The sequence below is a fragment of the Tyto alba genome, unplaced genomic scaffold (genome assembly GCF_018691265.1).
Source record: "Tyto alba isolate M040663 unplaced genomic scaffold, T.alba_DEE_v4.0 Super-Scaffold_26, whole genome shotgun sequence".
In the NCBI taxonomy this organism is placed as follows: Eukaryota; Metazoa; Chordata; class Aves; order Strigiformes; family Tytonidae; genus Tyto; species Tyto alba.
Genome location: NW_024881300.1, coordinates 16626240 through 16649986, shown reverse-complemented (window position 1 = coordinate 16649986; position 23747 = coordinate 16626240). Strand labels below are relative to the sequence as shown.

The following is a 23747-nucleotide window of genomic DNA, read 5'->3' as shown; positions in this document are numbered from 1 at the left end:
TGGGAGTAACTAGGGAGAGGAGAATATAAGAAAGTATCCTTGAGTAAAGGGGCCATGCTCCTTCCCCACTTAATAAATGGGTCTGTTAACTTAAAATTTACTATCAGTTACCTAAATAACAACCAAATTATAACCCAAAAGTCACAACTCCAGACACAACCATGGAATAACAATAAAAAAATACCATAATTTTATCCTTCATATTTTCTGTCTATAAAATATTGTATCAATCAGTGACACATACTGTTTCAGTACATTATTAAATCTGAAGTGATTTGTTTTACAATAAAGTTTCTGAGGAAGCCTAACAGGATTTGTTTGTTTGTTTGCTTAAGGTGGTGCACAACAGCTATCCTATTTTAATAAAACTCAAAAAAACTGAACCAATTTTCAAGACATAAAGAACCCTAAGCAGATTTAAAATGTTTTAACAAAGGTAGTTTGAGACAGGGAAGCTTACCTAAAGTTTGTCTACACTTAATTCTGTGTTAATTTAACACTAAATTCACTGGCTAAGTATAAATCAGCACTCAGTACAGTGCCTTACCCACCAGGTGACTTCTGTATCATTCAGATAAAGAATGGGTCCATGTTGCTGACCAGGATCACTATCAGGAGTATTACTTTTTGCAGCATTACAGTTCCATTCCTTTTGCATCAATGAAACTCACCCCCTTAAAACATAAACCGCTCATTCGCAAAAGTGAGATCCACCGAGTTAAAAAATTAAGTTGTACAGATCAGAAATGTAATCATGGGAGACAAGCTCTGAGAGTTTTTCAATCACTGTGGGGCTGCATCAATTTAAAGTCATGTTACATTAAAGAGAAAAACGTCTGGGAAAGTCTCCCAGTTGTCACTTTAGATTAGATTTGTTGTTGTTATCAGACTGTGCATTTTGTAGGCTTTTTTACATTTTAAAGATACTGCCTCATGCAGCTATACAGTGCATAAAGAAACATGTAACATACAATACTTTAATCAGATTGCCTAGAGATCATGAGTTTGTACAAATTAACTGTTAGTTTTAAAAAAAAAAAAAAAACAAAACAGCACAACATGCAGGCACATCTTCTTGAAGCCTATTAACTTTTAAACTTTAACTACCTTGGAGTCACAGAGAAGCCACCCAACATAACTTTTCTTCACAGAATGGTCAACAGAAAGTTTCACTTCTTCCAACAACAAAATGGAACATATTATGGACACTTGATGTTTCTGGTCATCTCAGTTGCATTTTTTTGTTGCCTAAGTAAATTTTCAACCACATGAGCAGATTTACTCATGTAACCTACATTATTTCTGTTACAATGGTTCTCGGAATTAGGACCTCATATCAGACAACTGCACACTATGCAGAAGATACAACATTTACCTACATAAAAATAAAATGGAACAATTTTAGTTCATTTCTGCATGATTTCAAGTTGACCTCTGATTTATGGCATTCAGCAGAGCTGCAGACAATTCTCTTAATTTGATTGTCAAGCTGTCATGCAAAGGGTTCTTTAAAGTTACTGCATGTATTCAGATTGTCAAATACTTTCTCACACAGGTGAGTGTAGCAAAATCACTGAATATGTTGCTAGATATTACTGTTTCAAGCAAATATTCAAAATATTCATACAGCATAATGATTTTGATTTGAATTGCATAAAAGCATTTTAGATATTAGAATTATAGCTTCTAATATGAACTAGGGTTTTTCTTATACTGTTTTTTAAGTCTAGTATTTCAGTAATTGCAACCTTCCTGAAAAATTAAGTCAGAGGCACACAAGTCTAAATTCAATTATTTACAGGATACTCTTTAAATCAAATACACTCTTTTGATCTAGACCCTAACTTTTTGAAATCTGGAAGACAAAATAGGGGAGTGTTCATATTATGCAGTACCTCCCCCTTCTTGCAATTGTCCACATGGTTAGAAACATTCAAAGACTTTACTAAGGGGAAACAAAAAACTTGAAAAATGCAACAGTAAATTGACAGCATATAAGCAACATCCATACTGACTTCAGCAACATCAGCCTACCAGGGTGGGCAGCTACAGGACAAAATCTGTTGAAATACCTTCCAGCTTCCTAAACAGCTGTCACATCTGCAGAAATTTTGGCCATAGAACACCAGATCAATGAGGCAAAGTCAGGTACTTACAGATAGTGGATTTTTCTCTTCTTTTTTTTTTTTTTTTTTTTGGCGTCACAGGATTTCTATCATTTTGGTGAGAATTCATTATCATGCGGAAATTAAGTGTTTTGAAGTCAACCATGTTTTCACACTAGTGAAGACTATTTTCCTGCATACAACTGGAATGAAACTCTCTTCTACTACTTAGTACTTGAGTATTGGCAAAAAAAGGCACTTCCAGTCCTCAGAGGTGCCACAGAGGTACCAAAATGGGCCAGATTAAACCCGACTTCTAAGAAAAATCTTTCTGCTCCAAGAGAAGACAATGCACCAGCAACACATGGCATTTTTAAGTTTACAACTAACTTGAGACCTACCACACTTTTGAAAAAGTCCAGAGACTGACATCTAAAAATAATTAACAAGGTTCAGACTCCCTATGTTTTTTCTGAAGGTGGATTTTAAGCCTTGTAAGACCACCAAAAGTAAGAAGAATCTTACCCCAAAGCGTGACAGCTGTAACAAGCTATGTCTCAGAATAGTACATCTTTAATCTAACACCATAGCCCTAAATCTGTTCTGGTTCTATAAATGCCTCTAGTTATTTCATTTTTATCAGTGAAGAAAATGAAATAAGAAGTATTTCATACTTAATACCAAACAGACCATGTTATCCCAGAAGACATGCTTAAATAATTTAGCTGTTAAAAGAATCTTTAACTATAAATGTACTAAATTCCAGTGCAAAAGATTAACTACAAAAGAAATTAACACTGCCTTAGGAAAGAGAGATAACATTTTTCTAAAGCATTTCTAAAGCTTTTTGATATGCTATTTTTTAGAATCATATCTGAAGAGAACTAATATTTTTAAATGAGACTTTCAGAGCTGCTCAAATTGTAAAGTAACATTTGTGCAAGTTAAAGAATTCTGTGAAAATTGCTTTAGTCCCATCAAAAAAAAAAAATCAGAACACAATCTTTACCCATTTAAAGAATAAATACCTAGAAATCATATTTTATTAACAAAAACCTATTCGAATAATATACACCTAAAAAAATGTTGCTCCTGGTTCTATCAACAACTTTGTCACAACACATCAAACCAAAATAACATTTTCTCCCCTCAACACTTAGAAGTTTCCAAGTCTTTATCATCACTCGAAGCAGTCTGTTTGCATTCTCCAATACAAACTGACAATCTAGTGATACAGTACATTAAAAATTCTCTGTAGTATTGACTGCCTGAAGCTGATGCTCCCTTGCTAAATGCAGTGCAGTTCAATTAACAGCTCTTCAATATACAATTTAATTTTTCTTTCATCTTGATCCACAGCCGAGCTTGAAATGAAGAATGCTGGAATAGATGTACTTTAAATATTGAAGCAAGTCTTTATAAATAGATCTATCAAACTTGTAATGATTTCTGTCATAACAGGACCAAACAGATGAACCTGAATGTCTGGGACTTACAGGTTTGTCCACTGGTTTTCTCTGCCCTACAGGGCTGTGAATTGCTGGTGCAGGGGAGGGTTCCAAAAACTCCCCCAAGGAGTGGAAGAGCTTTTCCCGTGCTGCACCATTCTTAGGAAGCAGAACACTTTGCTGCTGCTTTATAAAGTTAAGCCTTTTGCATGTAAAAATCCAACTTACCACTAACGTCACCAGATTTGACTCCAGAAGGTTGTGTCTCTTGTTATTTAAAAAGGTAACGAAGCAGAGAAGTGCATGGCACCCATTTCCATTACTAAACATGCACTCAACTGGGAGACAACCAATTCTGTATTGAAAAGTAAATATTTAATGCATAAATACTACCCTGGATACCGTTTTTCCCTCCCTGCAGTGTGAATGTACATAGTACAATTCAAATTTTCTCTAGGTAGTGATGCCATTACACAGGAAAATGTAAGGTTAATTTAACCAGGACAGAATGAAATACTGCATTTCAAAGTTACTCTAAGTGGGACAGTGCTGAAGGAAGCTATTAACATCTCTTACAGTGTGCACGCTCAAGGAAATGTTGTGAATCAGCTCATTTCTCATAGGTATACTACACAGCTTTCAAAATGGTAGGATTTACTACTGTTCATCAGAGAGGAAAACACTCTACTTTAAGCCAGAGGCATTTTCTACTCTTTAAACATATTCACAAAAACAAACTTGACAACACTTACTGCCTTAGGAAGCAGAGAAGCACTACTGACATGGAAGGCTACCAACCCAGCATGAGATGACTTACAAAGCAAGAGAGGCTTCACCAAGTGAACATAAGCAGCATTAGAGGAACAGTGACCAGATTCAGATTAATTCAGTCAAATTGTCTTTTCTCAATTTATACATTAACACAAGTGGAATATACAGGTTTACCTCGTTTGTGTCCATGGCTATAATGGTATTTGCTGAGATTTTATTCTTAATTGTTCTACTTCTTTCTTCTTCGTGCATTTTTAAGCATCTTGCTTACAATATCACTTTGAATGCTGAAAAAAAATCTTTATAACCTGATTAACTGGTATCATTATTGTCACAATTTCCTTTTTCCCTTTATATCTAGTCCTACATTTAAAGAATGTATCTCAGTACTGTATTTTAAATTGTCACTGAAATAATATTCAGCATTACAGTAATTAACTTATCATTACTTCAAATAACTACACTAATTAGTATGCTCTACAAACCTGCAAAACTGCAGAATTCAAAATAAACATAACAAAGATATAATTTACAACTAATCTATACTTACAATTAAAGTTAGTTTCAAGATTTATTTCATTCTATTATTTTTTATTAGCTACAGCAGACAGTAAATGGGGTGTACCGCGTTCTGCTTTGCAAACACCTAGATTATAAAACATAATTACACAAATTAATTAGAAATGAGTATATACATTCATGCCTTTGTTTGTAACCATAACATGTTAAACATTACTACATTAATGAGAAGTTCCTAAAAATCATAAGACAGTATAACCAAGTAAAATTTTAAAGCTCCCTGACCACACAAGACATAAATGTCACCCTGGCACAGAGAGGGTCACCACCACTTAGATTATCCTCATGTCCTATTTTGAGGTTGCAGGCAGTATACAGGTCATTCTTCTACACAGCAGATTAGCAATTCTGTAAGAACTGTTAGCACTAGGGCAGAATACAAGTCCAGACTGAAATTCTACCTGAACTGGCTCCTGTACTTTCTTTCCCACCTATTCGCAAGGGTTCTATGAAGTCTAGGAGCCTGAAGTCCCTCCAGTTTTGCCCACTGACTGGATACTTACCCTTTCACAAAGCTCAGTGCTTACAGGAACCTAAGTATCATAAGGATCTTTATCCTTTTAAAAAATTTGCTTCTAAACGCTCTATGGGACCAAATGTTATTAGACAAGGAACGGCAGATACAGTGACTGAGCATGGCTTGGTTCCCTGGGAAATCAGGTGAGAGATGACTCTCCAGAAAGAAAGGAAACAAAGTCATTTGCATGCTTCCTTTTAAAACCAAACAAAAAGAGTGTTTATTCATTTGCCGAGACCAGAACTGTACCTGCTGCACTTTCCTAGCAATGTATAATATTACAATTACACTACTATAGCATTTCAAGTATGCATAAAGCTTGCATCGGCAAGATGCATTTATTTCAGTTCCACCTTGGCAAATTAAGGGATATTAACCATAAGGGGTTTTTAGCAATTTCATTGCATCTTCATAAAGAGCGTCTACCAACACAAGTAAGCAGGATCAGATATGCCTCACCAGTCTACCATGTTGTCAAGAATCTGTAGTGTAAAACTCATCTAAGATCTACTTTGAAGGTGTCTAACATGTTGTGCTTAGGACCTTTAAGTAGAAATAGCTCTTTGTCATCACAACCAACAAATATTCAAGGTCTAAGAGACCTAAAGATGTTTAATTTAAAACCACAATATGTCCATTATAAGAATTAGAGAATACCAAAAGACCAGAACTACCCTACAAATTCCATAGCTGTCATCTGTATATTAGTAAGGATTTAGAGGACCTGAAAGAGGCATCCAGAAAATACAAGTGTAAGGTAAGACATCCTGGTTTATTTTCTTAATCAAAAGAAAATAACAACAGTTTTGATAAGCACAGTTATGAAAATACAGAAGTATTTAGTTACATATTTTATGCTGATTTTTCCTTTATATGCTAGGATCAACTATTCAAGATTTATTTTAATGGTTCAAGGCTTGCTTTGCATGGCTCCAGCAAAAACAAACTAACAGAAACTACCCTAAACATTCCTTTCACTACATTAGTTCAATACTCCTATTTGATAAATAAAGATTATTGTTGAAGTTAATGCTCTATCTCAGTGACCTCAAACAAAACAGAGGAAAGACCAAGTTTAGCACACTACTGCTTATTTTTACGTACTGAGTAATAAAGCTGCTTCTGCAAAATGATGCACTGAGGACCAAATTAATAGCAGTTTAGTCCACAAACATTTAGACTGTGTTTTCCATATAATTTTTCATTATGATCATCCCCTCATCAATAGAGTACTATTAAAGGAACAAGAGTTGCTGTTTAGAAAACACGGAGTGTTTACCTGTTCACTGTGGGGGTAGCATTATATCTAATTCACTCTGGTTCAGAGTTCTCACATAACAAGTCATGAGTAAAAATCAAAATGAATTTTTAACAGGACAAATTACATTCAGAAGTAATGCAAGCTTTCCCCTCTAGCAAATTGGGAAAGCACATATGTGAAGTGTCTCCTTCTAAGACGTAAAACAGAAAGGAGCAAAATAAAGATTCTTAGATTACCTCACTACATAATGAAAGGGTAGTTGTATCTTGTGTGTACTCTCTCAACACAGCTGTAATAAAACTCAGTAACACAGTTTCAGATCAAAAAAAAACAAACAAAAAAAACAAACAAACAAACAAACAAAAAAACACAACCAAGCAGAGAAGAGTACAATCACCTCAATCAGCTTTCCATATTCTACATTAAATAGCACAAATTATGCAGATATCGGCAGATGTCTCAACGCTTCCAAATTAAGCATGGACAAATGGCTGCAAACGTATAGCTAAAGTTCTGCCCCTTAAAAACAATCTTCATCCATACGGATATTCAGGGTCTGATTCAAGGCAGCAGAAAATTAGTATTTTCAGTGGGCTTTGGAAACAGACCTTTTAATGAGTAAGATAAATGTACATTCTTTTGAATAGCAGCACGTTGACATACCTTAGGTTTACAGCCTCTTACTAAATTAACCATCATATGTATTTTCAGCACAATGGTATCTTGTCTATTTACCCTAATGCCTTAACCACCAGAGTTAAATAAGCAGATAATAAATCAACTTATTCATATGAAATTCAGAATGTCTGGGACACATCAAAGGTTTCAATGATTGGTTTGTGAAATTACCTAAAGAACCATGACCACTGTGGACTCCACTTAGAGCACTTTCTCCCTGGACACCTGATAAACAATAGATCTCATCATGCAGGCTAAAATTGAGATTTTCAAAGAAAGCAGTGTAATTTCTCACAGCTAGTAATAAATATCACGAAGTGATATAAAAGATAAAGTAACAGGCTATTAAAGAGAAGTCCAGGGGATTAATCAAAGTCCAGTAATCTTCTGTCCCTAACTCACCACCTCCTGTAATTATCAGGATAAAAGGGAACTAAAGTTTAAGGAGGAATTAGAAAGGACAGTAAATTAAACATAAAATATGATGCTTTGGCCTCATAATAATAAAAGATTTAGAAATATCATTGACAAGCAAACAAATAAATATACCTTTTGAGCACTCTACTACGGAAGTCTACTTTCTATACATATTCTATATTTCTGTTGAACTCCATGTATGCTTGTTTTATGTAATTTATACTGCTCTGTAGTCATATAAGCAAGATAATTATTTTCAGTTTTATAAGCTATTGTGGGTCATGAACCAAGTCAGTTCTTCTTTTGATGCCCTCACATTAGTCCCTTATCACTCTAAAAAGCTCTAAGTAATCCAGTAACGAGCACCTTTCTTTTAAATTTTTTTTTTTCTTTTTAATGCATAATAATTATGCAGATTCATACTACACTGGGCTGGACTTGCTATTTTCCTACTCTATTATATTCAGTGTTACAGCAGAACTGATATAGATCTTAACTTTTTTGTTTTTATCAGGAAGTAACCTTTAAACATTATCACAGTCAGAGCGTTTCATATACACGCAGTACAGTTTCAGAAGTAGGAAGAAAATAAGCTCTCTACATTTTCTTCCCCATACTAAGCTCAACCAAGAAAAGTTCAACTTCAAAAGACTCATCTAACGTAATGACAGACTGGCTACAAGCCTAAGAAAACAAATAAATTTTAAAGAATCAATTCTTCACATTGCAGACTGTGTAACCCATCAAACCAAACTCTTTCAGATCTGAAAACATTCATAACTCCAAAATCATGAATGCCAAATCATCTCTTTGGTTTAGTTTTAACTGCTGAGCAATTTTCAGAGTAAAGGCTCAATTCACAATTGTGACACAAACAAGAAAATAACGTACAACACATACTAGGTTAGCAACAAGTGGGCATTTCACTTAACAAATAAGACTACATTTTGCTATGAAGCATTCAGTTTCTTCAAAGTGTTGAAAGACACAGGACCATTCAGTTATTGTCAGCCAACATACTGTTTATACCTAATACTAACAGATACTCCATCCTGTTTCCTTCTGATAATGAAATAAACTAATGAAGTTGTTTTTTTTACTGTGAAAAAAAATCAATTACATGGACATCTATGAGATCTTGAACGTAAGAATTAGTTTTTTGTTTACTTTTTATAAAATTAGAGCAAAGAACCAATTTGGGGACAAAAATGACCCACCGGATTGCACCATGACTTTCATAAAAAAATTATCACAGTACATATTAAATCATCAGCGAGACACAATGCTGCCTGTTAGTTTTAAAATGCAGAGAATGAAACTCATTGCAGAAGCAAAAGAGGACCAATAATATAATTACAACACGGTGCCTGTGCAGGCTGAGTTAATGCCGTTATTTGACATTGCAAGGCTATGCCTTCTCCCATGAGCCCCGCTGGAGACAAGGTTCGCCCTAATTGGTTCCAAAGCACAACCTACCAACAAGCACCTTCCTCCGGCCCAGGAATGGTAATTTCCACACGACTGTAAATAGTGTTTGCAAACAATACAAACATGGTAATAAGAGGCTAGGTGGGTAATTAATGTGGTTACAAAGCAGCTTATTTGCATTTTTATTTAAAACTGCCTTCTTTAAAAAGCAGCTCAGATTTCTTTTTGCAAGAGGAGCCTTGGTTAAGGAATAGAGCAGTAATTACTCTCTTTAGGGGTTCTTTTATACATCCTTTAGGGAATTAGAATGAAAAGATAAGCAGAATTATAAAGGGAATCATGTAAAATATGAAATGCACTATAAACACTTAGTACTGTATTTACCATAAGCTAAGCTTGTCTTCTTCATTAATGGAATATATTACAAGCTTATGTTACAATCAGATTAATTGTGAAGATGGTTTAAAAAAAAAAAAAAAAAATTATATCCAGCCACTTTAATTCCCCCTCTCCTCTCCCAGAGCTGACCAGAAATCCAGTGACAGCAGCATGAAGTTTATGTAAGAATGCATCTACTTGAACTACAGTAAATAAGTTTTCAATGTCAACAACACAAAATAGGTTTAGAAAATAGATTCTAAGAGAGAAAGGTTCAGAAAAATATCAAACCCAAGTTACACTAGTATATGAAAAGTATCAGTGAAAACCCAAACTTCTCTGTACCTTACAAACTAAACTCAAATCAGCATACAAAGGCTACATTTTTTTAAAGACAGACATCTAAAGACAGGTTTTTAATATTGTTGAGTAAACAGTATTTCCTAGTGCCATTTAGTTGAAGACTAAGCATGAAGTGCAGTTTTAAAGGGGTTATTCTGTTTTTTGTTACTGTTTGAGGGGGTGTCTTAAATTTTTTTCTTATAAAGCTCATACTGCATTTAAGTAGTATTATTACAAAGCTTTAGGCATGGTAGGGATTTTGTGACTCACATTTCCAGATTACGAACAGCAGGGCTGTGCTAAAGAAACAAATCGCCAAAAAGATCACCTCCACATTTCTATGTATAAAATTCTGCTGACTGGAGGAAAAAATTAAGGAATGGTAAGATACTGTGACTTCTTTCAAAATTACATTTTAGTTGGTATTCTTTTTTTTAAATATATGTGTAGCAGATGTTGGAAGGTGAACAGAATTATGAAAGCAGAATTGATTTAGCCAACTCAAAAGACAACTTTGTCCGTACTGGAGGAAATAATGGTAAATTCACTATGTTAAAAACTTTGCAATCTCATAGCTATGAGAGCATTCTGTTGGCTTCTGTCAGCTGTCTACAGCATTATGAATTTATATATTAGCACAGAATTTCCATCCAGCCTAGAAATCCAAAATTAAAAACAGAACGTACTCATATCAACCATACGTACATCAACCACACATACTCATATCTGAGAAAAAGATGAAGGAAAACAAAGATTTCTGCCATTTACAGAGTGGTTCCTTCATTCATATTACCAGATTTTTTTTAAATGTTATTCCCTACACATGTAAGAAGTCCACAGTGCTACATCACTTCAAATTCCCTTCTACCTTGCTGGACATTACTGAACTCCCTCCTGCACTTATTACATATATTATCACCATTAAAAAGTATTCTCTACCTAAAGATGTGCCAACAACATAAACCAGAAACTTAACAACAAAATAAAAAAGCAACACTACAACATGTTTATATCTATTTCCTTAATCCTCATCTATTAAATAAGAATTGATTTCCGTGAACACTTAGTACTAAATTCTTTGCTTGCTACCACTACGATGGAAGTCATTGTGACTATGCAGGTTAATGAGCATAAAGTATCATGAAAAGTAAATCTCTGCAGAGTCCAGAATTGAAAAGCCTTGGGCAAGGACCTAAGCTATTTTTACCACACATTTTTCCTGTAAATTGTCACATGCATACAAAGAATTAATATTAATAAATTTTGCTTTATGTAGCCAAAATTCTATATTTCACTGAGTACAGTACAGCAAAGATCAAAAACTGACTCAATATATTTGTAATCCTTTCCAAGTAGATAAAAGCTAAATGTAGCCACATTCTTAAGAAATATTTTCTTTTTATCCACTTCCACATTTAGCATTCACTTTATTTTGAAGGCCAGATATCAACTGAAGTAGAATAGAAATTTTTCCAAAAGAACCACATTGAGAAATAAAACATATATCAAAATAATGAAACATTTTTAATTTATACCTGTTTACTGAAAATATAAGTTTTATAAGGTCTTAAATGTTTGGAAAATGCCCACCAAATCTTTTAAAGCCTCCTGCACTTACTCACACTGACTGGCTATATATTTCATAAATGTAATTACTTTAAAATATCAATGTATTTATCTTGATAATAAAACTCTATCTTTAGTACAGTAACAGTGCAGAGCTAACTACAGACAAAGATGTAGGTATGAAACAGTTCAGCTGTAGCCAGTACATCAAGTCTCTAACTAAATTATATCAGTATTCAGAAGGATGCCCAACCCTGAAAGTTAGGGGCTTAACACATCTGCTATATAATTCAGACTCTGTTTTACAGTGGTTTCATTACTAACCATAAAAACTGTAACAGTGAAACTGTATAAACAAACTGAACAGTGTTTTTACTGTAAAACATGAATGTAATATAAATATTTGCCTTTCCCTTTTCTCAGCATCTGTAATGAGAGCAAACTCATGCCACATGTTTATAGTGTAGAAAAAAATAGAACTCAACAATTCATCCATGTAAATGTTGGTTAAACTGTTTAATGTTTTTAACTTTGTGGAGGTTTTTTAAAGCACAAATTTCCTGCAAATCATTAAAAAGCCTCTTGCTCTTGTCAGTGGCTACATTCATTGATTCACAGATGTTTTTACAGATGAATCTGGCAGAAGAACTTGTAAGATCAGAGATTTCTCACTGATAACACAACCAATAGCTCTGACAGGTTGAGACACGTCCAATGTGGATAGTTACCGTCCCAATACACAAGCCTGCAAACGGAAAGAAACTGCCGCCTCGGAATGTGTCAGAAGACTTCAAAATATAAAAACAACTGCTTTCTGGCTTCTTATATTAACAGAGTGTATTAGCACACTGTATTACATTTAGATTTTCCTAGTGCTGTGTATGAATACCACTACTGCTTAAAAATCATGTCTACCATTATTTAACAATTCACTGTCTATCTGTATTAGGAAAATAACTTCACAGCACCCATCACTCTCTGAAGGTGTCTCAGCCAATCAGATTACTCACAGGAACTTAGTGAACTCTTAAACATTATGGTCAAAGTCTGGTCATACTGTCATACTGGTCTCAATCAGTTGTTACTAGCACCAGTAACTGGTTAAGGCTTATACTATCAATTTACTGTTAGTAACATAAGGTCTGATTCCACTGCAATTATAGTTAATTTAAAGATTCCTTCACTTCAGAAACATCTGGATCACATCCTTAAAAAGAAAAAAGCATTATACTTGGCAGCGGAAATAATGCTTTAGTTCTGTTGCTTTAGTTACGAGTGTCTATGGTTGCAAGTGAGACAAGTTGATCCATAATTTTTTTTACGGCATTACCAGTTATCTTAATAGAATATACTGCACCTCTCCCTGCAAATCTTTTCCACATAGCAAGGTTTGGATAACTACTTTTATCCTGATTCTTCAGCATGGTCATCATTCAGAACACTGGAAGATGAAATATGTCTATACATTGCAGGCTTTTATAAGAGTACATTACACTGTGATGGCATGTGAGCCAATAATACACAGTATTATACATAGTAGTAATACATATTATTTCAATCACACTTTGAAAGAATACAGATCTTTATTACAAGATAGCAACATAATATCGGAAATAATACTTCCACAGAAATGCATGTGTTCTATTAATGTGATATTCTGAAATACTTTCAATTTTTAAGAGATTACTTTTTAAGAGCTTTTATTTAGCACTGCTTTGAAACTCTTTAATCCTGTACTGACAGACTGTGGCTTCATTCAATGTTTACTACATCTCCAAAGCCATCTTTTACACATTCTTCAGTTTTTTACATAAATACAAATCTGCTATTAATCATGATGAGATGTCCTCCCTGAATCATTCACGTACATTAGAACCAGCACAATAAATTGTTCTTAGAATTAATTTAGTCTTACACAGTCTTGGTATGGAAATCTTGTATTAATAGTCTCACTAATTTATAGAAAAAGCTCACAAAATTAAAATCCAATAGCTAGAAAAGGAAGTTTTATCTTCTGTATCAAGATTAGCATCCATTAGTATGAAAAGATAAAGACAGAATAATATTTTACAGAGCTATTCTGTATTCCACACACATAGACAAAAGTTGTTAACCAAGGACACCCGTGGAGATGAAACACTACATGGGAAATGAGTCCCTCCCTCCTTGACTTGGAAACACACAGATGAGACATGAAAACTGTTACCCATGTTCTGTGTAAATGTGCCCAGTTTGCTTCTCATCTTTCTGCACTTTACAGGATTGCAATTGCAATACAAAGACTCACTTATCAGGTTTTAATTTCATTCAGTTACTTAATCAGCAAGAATATAAATCACTCCTTCAGTGGAGAATACTTTGCGGAAAGGAATACAGCAAGGAGTCACGTTTATTTTGTTGGTTTTCTTCATAGCCATTCTCTCTTCTCTTGTCACATCTCTATAAGTTTCTACACATAAGGCAAACCCAAATTCTCTTTTTACAGTTTAATCTAATCTTTGATGTAGCTGTAGGCTTAACACTGAGGAATAATTACAGAAGAAAAATTACACTTTTTATTAAATATTAAACTTACTATTTATCTTTTAATATCTACCTCAAAGACTATTTGACAGGAATAAATAAATGAGAGCTTCTTGGCAGGAAAAGCTGTGATTTCTGAAATATTTTATTCATTTATATTCTTAAGTATTTTCTTGAGAATACTGCTAACATCTGGAGCTATGCAGTCTTATCCAAACATTCTGCTCATACTCAATTAGAAAATTATATCAATAATAAAGTAAAATAAATTACCTAGCTTCCCTTCCTGAAGCATAGATTTCAGTGTTTGTCAGAGCAACTATGTGTACAAACAGCACTGTAGTGTTTTTCATTAAGCCTTAAAGTCAATTAAGCTACGAATTGGAACAATCATTCCTCCTTTGCAAAGTATTGATATTTTTTCTTGGCTGATTTCAGGCCTTTTCACTACTCAAGAAGAGATTTATGTTTGACAATTTCTTTCTGATTAAAATGAATCATAAGTCTAGAATTCTAATTTCCTCTTTTCCAAGCAAGAAATTATCAAACAGTTTTAAATTGATATTGAACGTCATCGTGCATGAACAACATTAATTTTCAAGATATCAAATGTAAAGCTATACTGATCTCTCTTTTTATGCTTCTTTGTATGCTTCTTTTACATACTTCCTCTTCCTTCCTCTCCCTCTATATCTATGTATATAAAACATTAGATTATACCAATATAATCAACTATACCTCTCTATAAAAATTGTATTTGACAAACTAGCTAGACCAGTCACATTCTAACTTGTCACAATGCACTACATGAGGCAATTACCCTCTATTTGCAATATTAGCAAAATTCTGCTGTAGTTTAGTAAGAACTGGAATACTGCAGTCTGGAAACAAATCTCAGTTATCTTAAGTAATTAGCAAGTTTATACAGGTAATACCTACTCAAATGGCTCAAACTCTCTATAAAACAGCCCCTCAAACATAAATTGTTAAAAACAAAGTTTTCTAGATTTCTCTCCAACAGCTAGTTAAGATCAGTTTGAATTTTTTTTTTTTAAATAGAATGGCAGCTCATCTGAAAAATCTTATTTTCTCCCATTATTCCTCCTGTTTTCTCTAAACCTTAACAATTGCATTTTCCCAAGCCATTTAGCTGTCCCATTTTATTTTTATAAACTTGATTTTCAGCTTTCACTAAAAGCAGACTGAAACTGGGGGTTTTGCCTAACAACTTATTTAAAAGTACAACCGGCACAAAGAAGAGCTGACTGAGCAGACACTCAGTTTATGGCATTCCAGACAAGGATGTCACAAACAGACACATTAAGGGAACAAGCTAGATGTTTTTTCTAAGCACTGCTGCATATGTTATACTTTAATTTTAAATGCTGTATCACAGTAGGTTTTATTTTGGACTTTTTTTTTTTGTTTTGTTGTGGTTTGGCAGTGGTGACGGTTGGGTTGTTTTTTTAATAATTTATTTTTTTTCCATATGTATTTCAGGCTTTAGTTAATACAAACCATCAGTTAGATAACTGTATCAAAACTTGAAATAACAACAATTGTTTCTTTATACATTTTTAATTATTTTGTCTTCTTGTAAAATAAGTGGAACTCTCTCGCATCAGACAACAAAAAGAATGAAAAAGGAAATATTCTTTGTCTGACATTTAAACTTTGAGTACTAAAGTATACTGTCTCACAGAAAAGCCAGCACAGGATACACATTGCGTTTGGTAATATATGTTGTTATAGAAATACCAATGTCATTACTAACACAGTACACTTAGGGCATGTAAACACACTAGAATTCAATACGGCAAAGATTTTTTTAACTTATAAAAGTACAGCTCATGCAAATTAGAAGAAAATGGTGTTTGGACATTCAGTTGAAGAGTAGGAACACATTTACCAATTTTCCACCCCACATAATACTGGAGGAAGATGGTATTTAAAGTGCAGCTCAGAGAATTAATCTCAAAAATTTACAAGAAAACATAAAACAAGTAGGTAGCACTACTGTTGCCAAAAATACTACCCGAGTAACGTGAACATGAGGCTTTGTAAGCTTGCATCCTAAAATGATGTATGTTTTAAAAAATTGGTTCCAAATTGAAAAGTAAATCAATTTTCTTTCAATAGTTTTGCTTTCCTTAGGAACAAGGGATACAAAATACTGTGGGGACTCTGAAGTTCTTTACAGCAGGATAGTCGCAACTACATATTCATCTGAACTATATGCACAGGTTGTTGACATTTTTCTTAAACTCTTTCATTTTAGGAAAGAATTTTCAACTAACAACTTCCTGCTCCATAGTTATACCTATAAACTAAAAATTAATATTTTACATCAATATTTTAATATTAGTATCAATCAATCACATTAATCTCTGTCTCTTTGTTTTCAGTAACTGACTTTGGGGCAGGTATTTGTGTTTGTTTTTCTCAAGATTGCTTACAATTTGATGTAAATTTTAAGCATCTTGTAATTCATCAACTAATTCTCTCCTGGTTACACACTCCAAGTAATTAAAGTTCAGTAATAACTTATTCTTTCTGCTCCAGCACCTGCATTTCATTTGTTTATTTTCCCAGAGTCATAAATCTGAAGGACTGTCAAAGTGCCATAATATTAGTGCAATAATCAAAGTTAATTAGTCCCTCTCAATAAACAACAACAAAGCTGTTACAAAGATGCATTGAAGGTTTTCCAGCTACCCAGTTTACAGATTCTTTTCTGAACAATTAGAATTTGAAAACTGTTAGTAAATAAATGTAGTGTTTCTAAAGTAATTTGACCTTCAGTGATCTTTATTCAATTAACAATTCATTAACTTTTGGTGAGATAATACAGGTATTAAGACAAGTACTCTTGAACTCCCATTGCCTTCAAAGTGCTCAAAGACATGCTTAAAATTAAGGAGGTAACAGGATATTTTTAAAATAAAAAGGTACTCAATACTGCCTTATTTTAGTTACATAAAAAAAATATTTATAGCAATATCTAGCTGTACTGGGACTACTAAATTCAAAAGACAGACTATCAATAAATCCTGTTCTACTGAAAGAGAATGGACAGACGAACCTTAAGCAACACACACTATGCTTGCCTCTGTTGGAATTCTCTTGGAATTCCACACTAATGAAATAAAAACCAGAGAGCACTTCAATGCAGAGTATTGATGGGGAAAAAGATATTTTCCCTTCCCGATCCTTTACTGTAAATATTATTAATTTCATCTGGGCAAGAGAGAAAGGCCTAAATCCAAAGACTGTTTCTTGAGGAAACTTGTGGTTACAAAAATTAGCAATATTATAAGCATCACTTATTTGGAAATACTTGTAAATAAGTACTGTTTCCTTTTCACTAATAAATATTATAATTATCTGTAGACTACTTATATGTAAATATTAATACTGCTGAGTGCTCTCCCATATCATCTGGGAGCAGCTGAAATATTTTCAGAGCTTGGGAAATAAAGATAAAAGACTAATCACTAATTTTATCAGGAAAGAAATAAAATTCCGAGAATCTGATCCTGCAGTTTATTATTCAAGTAAAGTGTATAGGACTGTGTCAACAGATTATCTCCTGGAAGTCAGCAGTCATAGCAAGCTTAGACAAAAGTAGCCTGCAATCCTTGCTAGCAAGTAAATGACTGTGGGAGGAATAAATTAAGAACAGTGAATAAATTTTAATGAGGGCCTTAGAAGAGCCAAAAAAACAAAACAAACAAAAAAAAAAAAAAAAGGAAAGTTAGGAGTCAAAGAGAAACAAGAGAATAGACTGTACTGAAGAGCTTGTATTTGCATGACAAAATGGAAGAAAAATTAAAGAAATAAGGAAGAAACAGGAAGGAAAAAAATGTTGAGACAGACTGCTTGGCAGCAGTGCCGTTGGGCCTGATGGACTAGTAAAGAAAAGGAGGGAAACATTCAAAACATTCTTGGTTTTGAAAACTGTAAGAATGATCCTCTGAAATATCTCATAGCATAAAAACTATGGCCAAAATAGTGGCTGTCTCTAATATTCAAGTGTGTACATTCTCCTTCAGTCTAGTTATATTCTTTGGTTTTGGAAATGTCCTGTCCTATGAAGCATGAAACTCAGTGTTTCTTTCAAACATTTTCACTTACAAAGCGTCTATATGTAACATGGATAACAGCATATTAAGCCTTGCAGCCCAATACAGTCATACGGAATAACAAAATCTCTATCACTGATATAACAGTGACCAAACAGGATATGACAAAAAAAGACAAATGCCTTCTTCCTTAGATTCTTGCATGGCAATGTAATGTCTATTTAACTGTTCATACTGCACAAAAGACTCCGTGTCTTGAAAAACAAAGCTTAGTGTTGAACACTATATACATTTACTTACCCATTCCATAAGAATGCGTTGTACAGCATCACTGCCTCTTGACATATTTCTGCAGGCCAGGATAACATATGCCCCATGCAGTGCAAGAGACTTTGCAGTTTCAAAACCTACAATAAAACATTTTTCCAGTCAGAAATAGATCTCAGTAACAAAACAGAGTCAGAAAATTACCTGAAAAGGTAAGCTACGCATTTAAGTACTCTAACATTACCTGCAGTCTGGCTACCTTTTCGATAGTCATCCTGACCCAGATTTTATGTATCTATGAAAAAAGGTGGACACCTCAATTTCAGCAGGTCTTTGTGACAATAATTGTATATATTTTGTGCAAAGTGGACTTGGAATCTTCAAAAAGCAGGCTCGATTTCTCTGCCTCAGTGTCTTCAGCTGTTCAAAGAGCAGGATTATATATACTCCTTACCTGTCTGACTGTGAAGAATGAGCCATACAGCAAGATTGTAGAACTATTATGGCTGGCAACATCACACTGAAAGTGATAGAGTATTCTAAATCTGAGCTCTGGGCTCTTTAGATGCCTTTGATTCATCAAATGGAGGATCACCTGTGGCAGGGGGGGATCATCCAATAGGATGTGTGAGGGAATAAGAATCAAAATCACAACTACTCCTTTTTCCAGTTCGAACACCACCCTGCATAAAACCAGAGCGCTATCCAAGCAGAGAACTATCGAAGTGCTAAACCATTCCTGCGAGGGAGTTGTCAAGCTCATTCTTAGAAAATTAAATTCTACCTAAGGAGATCTGTAATCTACATGTATGTTTTATTATCCAGGCACTTTAAAAATCTTTGTTAAAATTTTCCTTAAATTATCTGTGTAAAATCAACTCATTTTTGTCCCATCATCAACTAATATATGGAAAATAATTTTTACAATTGTTCTCATTATGAATAATCAATCAAATTCCATGATGCCTCAGTATATTGGTTACAGTATCACGCAGCTAAAAGGGTCACTAGATGTACCAGATGATACAGAGAGAAAAATAATCCATGAAAAATTTTCTCCTTTGTATGACTCACTGACACGACTTAATCTGCAAACACATTCTTTATACATCTGAAACAAGTGAACAGACAGCTCACACTTTGCTGCAATTAAAGTGCAGCATGAGTCTATATCCTAATGGGGTTTTCTTTCAGCAACAGAACAAAGTTTCAAAGTGAATTTCTAAATAACTGTACACAACTATTTTTGCAACACTGTTAATTTCTTCCCCGTTCTGAATTTGGGCACTTCATTTCACCTTTTTAAAAGGAGACTTCAGATTTCAGATTAATTTCAGTTTGCTGATTTGGGACTGTACTGCAATTTAATGAGATCAGTTCAAATTATGAAACTGTCCACAAAAAGGTGCAACTCTTTCCAACTTGACATCATCTGCAAGCTTTGTAAGTGTACTCTGTTTCACTGAACAATTCATTAATGAAGAGCTGCACAGAAGATGGTCCAAGATAAACTTCATTTAATTGGAAAAAAATCTGAGAATTTACACCAAGAGGTGATGAGTTCTTGGGAGTGCAGAATGCCCAAAAAGTGCAGAGAACTGAGCCAGAAACTGGGTTTCCATCAGGGGTGAATTACTACATATTTGTGATGTATTCAATAGTATCACTGGGTGCCCATCTCCATGGAGAACTGTAACCATGACAGAAATTTCCATCTAGCCAAAAGAGGGATAACATAGCATAATGAGTTCCAATTAGACAAGCTTAAACTAGAAAACGAAGACTCAAACTGAAATGCCCATCAACTTGAGTACGTGAAGAAGTCAAAGAGAACAGGTATTTAGTTTAGCTTTATGACATTTAAAGCATGTTCATGTTTTCCTTTTAAAAACTGTTTACCAAAAAGCCTATTAAGATGGGCTGTCTTACTTCCAAAACACCCTGGAGCAGCAAAATTCAGTTACAGCACAAGACATAACTTACATTATAGAAACAACAGACACTAAGATGAATTTATACCATTTTCTGCAATTACATACTTATAGTATTTAAGTTCAAGCAATTTTCTTGTATTTCTCTTAAAGCCGTTCATTGTACCAAGCAACTTTAATTATCTGGATAATTCTTTGCATGCACATGAATTCAGCTACAGCATATGCAAAGATTTCCCCAGTTCCTAATTCCACTTTAAGTGTATTTAACTAGAATTTTTTATGTAACTAATGTAAGCCATGTCATACAAAAGTACTATTAGCTAGCTGTATGCTTCTTTTTTTGTACAAAAAATACACTTATTTTGACCATTTACCATATTATAAAAAACTAGTTGGAATGTCTGAGAATAGTTTTTCTACTGTTATACAAAGATCTACAGCTGACGGCCAGTTCAATTAGCTAAATGTGATGAAGTTTTGCTTAATCTAACCCATGTCACACCATGCAAAATAATAAATTCCATGCAATTCTCTGTTAATAACTTGATTCTCATTATAAACTAAACTGAGAAAGATTAAAATTTAACCAAGTGAATTACGTTGCTCATTTAGTTAACTTTAATAGCACCTTGATTTTTCCCTGCAAACTTGGGAGATCACTGTTACATTCCTCTTGAGGACTCTTCTGGGCTACCAAAGGATGATTCTTCACCCTTAGACAGACATGTTCTGGACTTTTCCATGAAATTATGGGCTTAAAATAACCTCTTATCAGAGGATTTTTAAGCAGCAGTCCATCCTTCCATTCAAAATACTGCCACAGGTCAAGTGCTGATGTGTCTCCCCATCAGACATATTTTAAACCTCCAATTCATTCATAAACACTCCTGCATTGTATTTAGGACAGCTAGATTTATGAAAAAGGAGAAAAACAAATCCAGGTACCCCAAACCACACAACGGTTCCAATTCAACTACTGAATTACTGGCTGTAAGTAGGAATTGTATATAACTATTACTACTTGATTTTTCTATCACTGTAAGTGGAGCAGAATTCATAAGGCATCTTTTCAAACCATCTACCAGACGAAATATATCAAGAGGAGGTAACACAATGTCTTCTTCATAGAGCTCACAAGTGTTTAAGTACAATCTACCTACCAACTTACTATCGAGACTGCAGCATTTTTATATATGTCCTTAAAATATATCTTCATAGACCTGAAAATCCTCATTAAGCAGTACAATTCAGTACCTTCACAGTTTAAGAAACAACTATGCAGGATCTTAGAAGAATGCAATTGCTAACTGAAACACCTGAAGTAGGACTTTAGAAGCACCTCAATACCCAAGTCCTTTTACAGCTTTAGCTCTTTGTTTCTTCTGCAAAAATTAATGCTTCTTTCCTCCCTCAGTGTCACAGTTTAAACAGGTGGGGAAAAGCTCCTAGCAAGGTGGAAAACTTTTTTTAACAAAGTTATTGTGTCAAACTAAGTTTGACAACACTGTTTGTTCTTCAGCAAAATGTAATCATGTTTTCAACATACAGTAAATTATAAAACCTCATCCTAATACAAGGATTGAGTATTTGAAGTACAAAACTATTTAAACTCTGCAAAGAAAAACCTTGCCTATTAAAAAAATACATTGACTCAAAATCCACATTGAATATGGTTTCATACACCAAAGTTATACCACAAAAAACATAAACACCCAAACAACAGTAAAACCTTAAGAAAAAAAACACAGTAAGGTTAAATAGAAAGGTTAATATAAATAACTATGTTAAGGACATGAATAAATAGCGAACCAGTCCAACCTTAATTCTACCCACAAGAACAACTCTGTGGACTTGCAAAGAACCAAAGATTTCTTTATAATTTCAATTAATTTGAGACTGCAGCCACCAATGTGCTCTCTTATGGTGACACAGCCCTTTCACAATGAAGGAACGTGAAGAGCAATGATACTAGTTTCTTTTCCAGGAAACAAATCATATCCTTCAGTGGTGAATCTTCCCAGTACTATAGTGCTAGGGTATTGCAGCAGCAGAGCTATTTAACCCAGGTAAAACAGACTGCACAACTTCTGCTGTCAAGAACTGTTGCCCTTTACATTCTGCCTAGCTGCAACGACTGGCAAAGGGCGCACGTGGCTGAAGGAAACTGTGCCCAGGCTCAATGTATTATTGTTCTGTGCTTCAGTTTTCAAACGTCAAAGTAGGCAGCTCAAAAAAAGCTGCAAAACTTGAGCATCTTCTTATGGAAAAAACACATGTATACTAGTTGCGGGTTTGGGGTTTTTTTGTTTTTGTTTTTTTTTGTTTTTTTAAGTATGAACATCTACATTAGAAAAACAGCATAGGATGATATACATGACAAGGACAGAAAATTACAAAGAGTTAGATAGATACTTCCCCTAAATGTGACAGAAGAACAACATGCTTAAATAATGTACAATAACTAACAAGAACACTACAAGTGCATGGGATATGCTACAGACATTTAAAACCCTTCAGCCCTTTACTTACAGCATGCTTTTCATAAAGACTCAGAAATTAACACTCAATTTCATTCTTCATCTTCTGTGATGTTTGTTCCATTCAATACTCTCACATTCTTGTCTATCTGCAGTCAACTGTTATCACTGAATTTTGGGACAGATTTTCAGCTAACGGTCTCAATTAAGGAGCAGTTAGTATCGCTCAATTAATGCCAACTACATTGTGTCAACATACACCAGATGAGTATATGGTTCTGTCAAATGGTGCAACCTCCTCTATAAAACAGAGGAAGGGATTCACTGAGTAGAAAAGTAATTCAGCGATTTCTTGTTTAAATAAAGTAGACAGAATACAGTCTGTTTATTATTGGGGGAAATTTTGTAAAGGATTTGCATCTGGCATTTAAATTTTAAAACATCCCTTTATTTCAAATAAGAAAGTTTAAGTACACAAGAAGAAATACAAAAACATTTCAGACAATAGCAAGTTTTCTTCAGCTTCTCTACCTTCTCCCAAATACTCCCAGATACCTTGGGTCTGTCATTTACAACACACCTGAAACACAGTGGTGCTATCTTTCTTCAAACAGCTCAGTCCTCAAAGTAAAAGCCTACAGTGTTTCTTTGCATTTAGTTTCTCCAAAATCATTTCTTCTTTTCTCTCTGCCAACAGAAGAGCTCTGGAGGCCCTGAGATTGTAAAACATCTTCACATGTACTTGAGTAATGACTTAAAGCTAATGAGTCCAGCCTTCCTTGAGCCCTATGTCACAGGCAGTTTGCATGTAAACTAAAAAGGAATCCAGAAAAAAACTTTCTTCCCTTCCACTACAGTAAAGATGGCAAGATCCAGTAATTGAACAAAAGTGTTCTGTGGAAGTGAAAGTGAAAAGTATTAGCCTGCTTGTGTTACACAGTTTTGGCCTTTTGTACACTGATGTATTACTTATG

At 34.2% G+C, this 23747-nt stretch overlaps 1 protein-coding gene across 4 annotated transcripts in view; it reads right to left on the bottom strand.

The window, feature by feature from the left end:
- The window catches only part of WWOX (WW domain containing oxidoreductase), a 529125-nt gene that overhangs the window by 480805 nt on the left and 24573 nt on the right, over positions 1-23747 (bottom strand). For all 4 annotated transcript variants that reach the window (XM_032990637.2, XM_032990638.2, XM_042797682.1 and 1 more), the window contains exon 5: positions 18396-18502. In XM_032990637.2, coding sequence (XP_032846528.2) covers positions 18396-18502 — 107 coding nt within the window. The remainder of the gene's footprint in view (positions 1-18395; positions 18503-23747) is intronic.